This window comes from Antennarius striatus, chromosome 14 (genome assembly GCF_040054535.1).
Source record: "Antennarius striatus isolate MH-2024 chromosome 14, ASM4005453v1, whole genome shotgun sequence".
Lineage (NCBI taxonomy): Eukaryota > Metazoa > Chordata > Actinopteri > Lophiiformes > Antennariidae > Antennarius > Antennarius striatus.
Window position 1 is genome coordinate 807,384 of NC_090789.1, and position 7,851 is coordinate 815,234.

Genomic DNA, 7,851 nt, shown 5'->3' on the forward strand with positions numbered 1-7,851 from the left:
TTTTTGTTCTATAAATAGAATACCTATTTATTATTTTGTCATGCATGTCAAAATATATCATTATTACCTTTCAATAACACACATTTAAAATCCGTTTCTACCAGTGGTAAATTAAGGCGTTAATGAGGGTCGTAGTAAGATCCGCTCCGCCAGGCGGCGCTGTCCGTTCGACCAGGTGAACGATGATCGCTGATCCTGAGAAGAGGAAGACGCTCCGCTCGTCAGCGCTGGATGGAGAGCTGACGGGGTCCGTGACGGAGGTGAAGTCGGGGGAAAATGTCTAAAGGCCAAATGCTGAGAGCGTTGGTGAAGCAGCGACTGACCGCGGCTGCTGAAGAGATATTTGGGCTGTTTGAAAGAACGATAGCAGAGTACGAGGAGGAACTGTGTCGTTCTAAAGAGGAGAACGAGCGACAACGAGAACTCCTGGACGCTGTTTTCAAGCCCCAGCTGCGGATACAGAAGACAGGTAGGTCACGTGACCTCCTGTCGCCGCTCACCTGTTCACTGATGCTAACCAGCCGCTAGCATAGCAGGAGAGCAGCTGGACTTCCGGGGACGTCTGGAGCCTCCATTTAAATCGAGTGAATGGAGGCGTTACATCCGGATTTCAAAATAAAAGTCACACAATGTCATGGTTGTGTTCAGTTAGTTTTCAGTTCAGAGAGTCAGCTTCTGTCGGTGTTTACCGTCATCATTGAGATGTTGTTAAGTGTGTAATCTGGATTTAAGCAAGCTGAATACAGCGTGCTATTTCCGGAATTCAAAATAAAAGTTGAAGTCATGCGTTCTGCTCTTCGTAGCACGTTTCTATTCAATGACTCTTGAATAAGAGGAGAAAAGTCCAGTCGACTTTATTCAACACGGAGATAAAGATGAATGTTTTTTGTCTTTCAGTATTTCCTACAGATGTCAGGCAGCTGGTGAGTGAAGAAGAGCGACCCCACGAGCAACAAGACATCGTTCCTGGTCTGGACCAGGAAGAACAGCCTGAGCTGCCAGACATTAAAGAGGAACAGGAGGAACTCTGGACCAATCAGGAGGCAGAGCAGCTTCAAGAGCTGGAGGAGAATGAGCTGACATTCACTCCTCTCCTAGTGAAGAAGGAATACGATGATGATGATGAGGAGCACCCCCTGTTCTGGCAGAGCCCTCAGATTGAACAGATGAAAACCTATGTGGACTCTGGAGGACCAGATCCAGCCAGGAGCTCAGATCCAGACGGACATTTCAGACCAGACTCTGACCACAACACTTCAGAGAAGCCGTTCCGTTGCTCCGAATGTGAGCGAAGATTTCGCCACAAGGGACATCTGCAGATCCACATGAGATGCCACACTGGAGAGAAACCCTTCAGCTGCTCGGTGTGTGGGAAAAGTTTCCCTCGGAAGGAGAACTTAGTTCGACACGCGAGATTTCACTCCGGGGAAAAACCTTTCAGCTGCTCATTCTGTAAGAAACGCTTCACACGGAGCGACCACGCCATAACACACATGAGAACGCACACGGGGGAGAAACCCTTCAGCTGCTCCGTGTGTTGGAAGAGATTCAGCCATAATGTCAGCCTGAAGCATCACATGACTGTTCACAGAGAGGAGACGGTGTGAGCTTGTGTGAGAAACCTGCTGGTTCAGGTGAAACTGACACGTCTGAAACAAAAACAACACAAGACTTGTTTATTGTAACGGGGAGAATCTACAAACTCCACACAGAGAGGAATCAAATCCAGAGCCTTCTCGATGTGAGGCGACGGTGCTGCACCACCGAGCCACCATGAAAGTACAATGAAAAATATTCATGTTTTACCTTTTTTTCGTGACTGAAATGAGACCAAGGCATTTTCACACGGTGAGAATGGACATTTTTAAAAAGTTTTCATATTTGCACGAGGACAGGTCAGTGTGTGCACCGTTAACGGTTTTATTCACATGTATTTGGACTCTACTGACTACTGTTGACATAAACACAGAATGATGCTTCAGAATGATGTATTTATGTATAAACTCCACCTTGTAGAAATCCTGATCTTACAGATTTCTGCCAACTTCTTTTAACTTATCAGGATTTTTCAACAGTTTTACTCATTATTAATCTACTGCCTGTTGTTTCTTCTTTACTCTGCCTGTAAGTGACTTTTTTTTTGGATGTTAATGGTGTCAAACATGGGGTGACTAAACATTACGTAAATTTAGCAGATCCTCAGCCACTGCAGTTGAAATTAGTTATTTTTAATGCTTGAAAGTTATTTGTAATGAAAAAGAAGGAAAACAAAGTGTTTGTTCTCAAGAAAAGTTGGAGTCTTGTTCTTTTAACACATTTATTTCTGTTCTTGACACTTGAAGTTTGTGGACCTTTATTTGGAAACAAACATGAGATGGAAGTTGCTCCCTTGTCATCGAGTCATCTTCCGCTGGCCCATGAAGCTAAAGAAGTTAGCATTACATGGTAGCTGGTATCTTGACAGACAGAGACTGATGTTATCACCTTAGCTAGTTTAGCGTTGTCGTCGTCTGACGATGAGCTCACATGAGGGGGCAGTGCTGCTGCTATGAAGTAGCTGCGTTAAAGCGGAAGTGCTTTTCACTTCATTACAGTTTATTTTCAATGTTTTATTTTAAAACGAATCACCGCCTAACAGCGTGTACAATAATTAATATGCAAGAATATTACAAACATTCAGATAATTTGTAGTAATACAAATATCTAACGTTTCCGTTCATCAGTAACAGTCTGATGTGGAGCTCGCTGACATTTTGAAAGTAGTATATTCTGTGTTTTTCTGAAACAAGTTCCATCAGCTTGGTCCCAAATACACAACAACAATTATTCTTCACATAAATATTTGATATGTAATAATGGAGACATACTGTACAAAAATAAATTGTTCTACTCTAATTGTGTTGAGAAATAGATTATACTGGCAAGTACACTTTTTAATTGTAAAGGACAACTTGTGACTTTTTAAACTCATAAATTTCCAACCACATCTAAAGAACACGTAACTGTATTTGATGCTACAATAAAGGTGTTAAAATTTCATCAAGAATTGTTTATTCTAATGTTCTGATGGTTCCTCAACAGTTCTGTTCAAACAGTCGAAAAATCTGTTTCACTCATTCTAAAAATAGTTACGTGAATAAACCCTCTATGTTGAATAAAGAATCTAAATTTGATCCACACGTTGTTTCACAATGGAATTTTTTGTCTGATATAAATTGAAAGCAAGTTTTGACAATTCCTAATAATTTAGTTAGTTTAGTTTATTTGAAGGGGACAATGCAATTTCATAAAACACATGATTATACATGGTTAAAAAAGCCAGAATTAGTCAGAAGGCTAGTTTTCACCTGTAGTCCCCTGGCCATGATGTATGAAAAGCAGTGAAATACACCTACAATATAGTAAAAATATACATATTCAAACACTGTACTATTAAAAGAGAATCACACATATCACACCTTAACATTTGATCAAAACATCACAACAGGCTTGTTGTTTAGTGTTGGAAGTGAAAGAAATTTCTTTTAAAATTATCCATAAATATTATCCTGAAACCTTATGAAAAAAATTCAGAGATCCAGAATCTCTTCTTGATCTGCACACATTCTGCTACCTTTTTTGACTTCAGCAGCTTCATCATTCATAAACTTTACAATAACTTATCATTAAAATAGGAATATGTTGTATTTTGTTCTTTTTAGAAGCTGTTGAGCTCTATTTTCCAAATTTGCTTAAAACTGTTAAACAATATCAGTAATACCAAAGAGGTCTTTTTGTACACAGTCACAGTTAATAATAGTTGGCGTTTTTCTTCACTCCATTTATCTCATTGGACGGTCACATATAAACATACACCCACTTCCGGTTCAACACGGAAGTAGGTGTTGGACAGTTAATTGGGTGACACCTGTTTGGCGCAGCTTCTTTCTGTTGACTCGGATAAATGTTTCGTGAACGTTTTGGTTGCTGACACGATTCAGTTTTCAACTTTAGTACTTTAACATCAGCTGATGACAAAATAGTCCAACCAACTTTCACCAGAAGTTCTACGTCCGCGTTAAAAGCTCCTCGAGTTAGCTTAGCGCGCTAACCGGAAGTCAGCCGCTCCGCTCGTCAGCGCTGGATGGAGAGCTGACGGGGTCCGTGACGGACGTGACGTCGGGGGAAAATGTCTAAAGGCCAAATGCTGAGAGCGTTGGTGCAGCAGCGACTGACCGCGGCTGCTGAAGAGATATTTGGGCTGTTTGAAAGAACGATAGCAGAGTACGAGGAGGAACTGTGTCGTTCTAAAGAGGAGAACGAGCGACAACGAGAACTCCTGGACGCTGTTTTCAAGCCCCAGCTGCGGATACAGAAGACAGGTAGGTCACGTGACCTCCTGTCGCCGCTCACCTGTTCACTGATGCTAACCAGCCGCTAGCATAGCAGGAGAGCAGCTGGACTTCCGGGGACGAGACGACGGTGAAGGGGTTAAATGTTTGTGTTTACGTCTTTATTTGGCTCCTGTTTGTTGTTCCATAAACAGCTGTAGCAGTAAACAACCTGTAACGGTGTTTACCGACTGTTGTAAACTCACCACGGAGCTGTTTGTGGCGTCTGGAGCCTCCGTTTAAATCGCGGTGCGCTACATCCGGATTTCAAAGTAAAAGTAAAATAATTTTCACGAGATAAGATATAATATAAGATATACTTTTATTCGTCCCACAGTGGAGAAACGTACATGACTGCAGCAGCAGAGGAGAGGGGGGGTTCATACGTAAATAAAAATATATACATACATATTAATATATGTAACATGAAGTATACATATTAACATACCTTTAGTCAAAGTCCTGCAAGCAATAAAGTTTGTCTTGTATGCATTCTGTTGATGCTAGAAGGACTTGGGAGATCATGAAGGTATACCACACCCTACGTCGTTAGTAAGTGTTATATAGTATCCATACCTAAGTTGAAAACAGCTTATGTCGAATTAACTTGTGCCGATAAATAGATGTATACCGTGGATAAACACACGTATACCCTACGTAAACTAATCTGAATTCAAAACAATTGCAGTAACGGCAGATATATTGGAGCTACTGTGCATATTTAATTCCAGTAATCCCTCGCTTGTTCGCACTTCAAGATGCAGTTTCACTACGTCGTCGATTTTTAGTAAGTAGTCATGTGATACCGTACGCGCATTCTATTGACAGCACTTCCGAATGCTGACAGCATTCGGAAGTGCGCCGCGTTCCGAGACTTACGGAACGTAGTGCACTGCCGTGTATTAAAGAAACACTTCACTTAAATACAAAAGTGCTTTAAACCATCTATCGGAGTGTGGGGAAAGGTAATACAGATAGAGGGTGGTTTAATGTCAGTATGGGGAGGGTTCATAGATGTTTAAATTACTTTAAATAATAAATAGTTTAGAGCTATATTGCAGAATTTAGTTTTTTGTGCAAAAATAATTTGACATAAACTTGATTTTTGTTTTTCCATCTATTTTTTTTTGCGCACTTATGTACAATCGAGAGTTACACTTGTACAGATGTAAGTACGACAGGAAAACAAGTGTGATTGGTGCAGTCTGAACCGTTTTTAAATGTGAAATCGGTTTTCTTCAGGATGTGTTTGTTTGTCACTGCAGTCGTCCAGCAGCCATCAGTGAGTGACGATGAGGTGACCCCTGAACGGCAGGATGGGAGCCTCAGTATGAACCACATTAAAGAGGAAGAGGAGGAAGTCTGGACCGGTCAAGAGAAGGAATGGCTTCCAGAGCTGGAGAACATCTTCACTCCCGTCCTTGTGAAGTGTGAAGATGAGGAAGAGAAACTGGAGTTTGAGGAGTATGGAGGAGAAGAACTGGCAAGGAGCTCCAGTCCAGATCAGCATTTACAACCTAACAGCACGACGGAAGAACGTCTTGAACCCGAGGCAGAAATGAGCAGCGATGACATAACAGTCGGCGGTGCTGGCTTGGGTTTTATCGGTGATCTTCCTGAGAAATCGTTTCAGTGTTGCATGCGTGACAAACGATTCAGCAGAACCTCAAAGCCGAAGAGGCCCAAGATGACGCACTGCAAGGAGAAACCATCTGGCAGCAGCAGGCAGTTCAAAAAACGCAAATTTGGCAGGGAATCGTTACTGTGGACCAATCAGGAACTTCAAAAGCCAGAGGAGCAATGTGAAGTGAAAGCTGTCGTTTGTCCTATATGTGGTAAAAGGTTTTGTCAAAGAGGAGATCTCCGCCGTCACCTGAAAAGTCACACTGGAGAGAAACCCTTAAGCTGCTCAGTGTGTGGGAGAACATTCACCCGCCTGACCAACCTGGTGAAGCATATACTAGGTCACACAGGAAAGAAACCCTACAGCTGTTCGGTTTGTACGAAATCCTTCTCAAGCGAGGACTACATAAGATCACACATGCGAATCCACACAGGGGAGAAACCGTTCAGCTGCAGCGCCTGCGGCAGAAGCTTCATGTGGCATCCTCAGTTGAAAAGACACAAGTGTGGTGATGTGTCGACAACGCTTCGCCCGGAGCCTCAACTGGAGAAGGTCACCGTCACTGTCACTCCAGTCCAGGTGAAGCGCGAAGATGACGGCGATAGAGACGAACCCCCGTCCTCATGGCTTCATCAAACTGAACAGATGAAAAAAGAAACTGATGCAGAGGCCTGAACGGTCCAACGGACGGATGGACCCGCTCATCCGACGGCTCTGATGATGTCATTCTGTGTCTCCAGCAGACGTGTGCAAGAAATGATTCACGTGTCGTTTTCATGGATAAGGCTTGTTGCCATGGTGATATCGTGATATAATTTATTTCTGTTAGTAACTGCTTAGTGTTGTTTACTTGCCGTCCTTATGGACAAAAAAGATCAAGGATTTTTAGCTTAGTTTTAAATCAGTACATTGAGTAATCCAATTTAACATTTTTGGAAGAATAAAAATTCTATTTATACTTTAAACACACACACACACACACACACACACACACACACACAACCTATACGCATCCACATGGAGAGAATGTTTGATTTTTAGTAATTTCTTGGTAGTTTTGCCGTTGCCGCAGCAACCTCTCCATTTCTTATCTGGTCTTCTCCTGATTTGGTTTCTTTTGATCTTTTTTTAGACTTTCACATTAAAAGCAGTTTGTATTTTATTCTGATGTTCTATTATTGATTGAGTTTTAACATCAGCAGCAACACATTAAATGAGAGTCAAACAATCAGAGACGTCGTTTGTGCTTCGTTTGGTGCTCATGGTGGAAGTTTTATTTTGTTTCCTGCTGCTCCAACAGCAAAAGTCATCAAAGGTCTCCAGCAGCTGATAACCAACGTCAGGACAAGAAAGAGCTGCCGCCTGCCGGGACTTTGGCTTCTTCTTTGGTCACGTGACAAAGCTGAAAAAGATAAGCCTCCTGCTTTACGCTAACACACCGACACAACTTCAAGTTGTGTGAGGTCTCACACACAACCTGATAACTTTGGTAATTAAGTTGATTCACCTGAATTGGTATTTTCATTCTTATTTTGTATGTTTTACCAGCAAGAGTTACCAAAACAAATCACTTCAAATATGGTAAAATGACAAGTTAATAGGGGCGGCAGTGGCTCAGTGATAAAGCGGGCGGTAGAGCGGGTCGTCCTATGATTTAAGATCGGCAGTTCGATTCCCGCTCCCGCCCCCCCCAAAATACCCGGAGGTGAGCTAACAGTGGGAGGTGTCAGCTCATCTCCGGAGCACTGCCGAGGCACCCTTGAGCAAGGTGCCGTCCCCTTTACAAATTGCTCATTTGAGGCGCACCAAGAAGGAGCTGCCTGCCACTCTACCTCCCCTGCATGCCTACAGGCCCCT

The 7,851-nt window shown here is 42.5% G+C and overlaps 2 protein-coding genes across 4 annotated transcripts; both read left to right on the plus strand.

Annotated features, from left to right (window-relative positions):
- The first annotated feature begins 62 nt into the window (after window positions 1-62).
- On the plus strand, window positions 63-3,166 carry LOC137607079 (zinc finger protein 572-like). Its single transcript, XM_068332566.1, has 2 exons — window positions 63-469; window positions 898-3,166. Exons 1-2 carry the CDS (start codon window positions 277-279, stop codon window positions 1,605-1,607), a joined length of 903 nt encoding a protein of 300 aa, XP_068188667.1. The 5' UTR covers window positions 63-276; the 3' UTR covers window positions 1,608-3,166.
- A 725-nt stretch (window positions 3,167-3,891) lies between these two features.
- LOC137607070 (zinc finger protein 180-like) lies at window positions 3,892-7,586 on the plus strand. 3 transcript variants are annotated; one of them, XR_011037952.1, is made up of 3 exons: window positions 3,892-4,361; window positions 5,636-6,724; window positions 7,295-7,586. XR_011037952.1 is itself a non-coding variant. In XM_068332555.1 (2 exons), the coding sequence occupies exons 1-2, from the start codon at window positions 4,169-4,171 to the stop codon at window positions 6,667-6,669; spliced, it is 1,227 nt and encodes a 408-aa protein (XP_068188656.1). In that variant the 5' UTR covers window positions 3,892-4,168; the 3' UTR covers window positions 6,670-7,232. The 3 variants fall into 3 exon arrangements, 2 of the variants coding, with proteins under 2 accessions (XP_068188656.1, XP_068188657.1); XM_068332555.1 differs by lacking the exon at window positions 7,295-7,586 and having other exon boundaries at window positions 5,636-7,232; XM_068332556.1 differs by lacking the exons at window positions 3,892-4,361; window positions 7,295-7,586 and adding an exon at window positions 5,187-5,538 and having other exon boundaries at window positions 5,636-7,234.
- The last annotated feature ends 265 nt before the right edge of the window (window positions 7,587-7,851 follow it).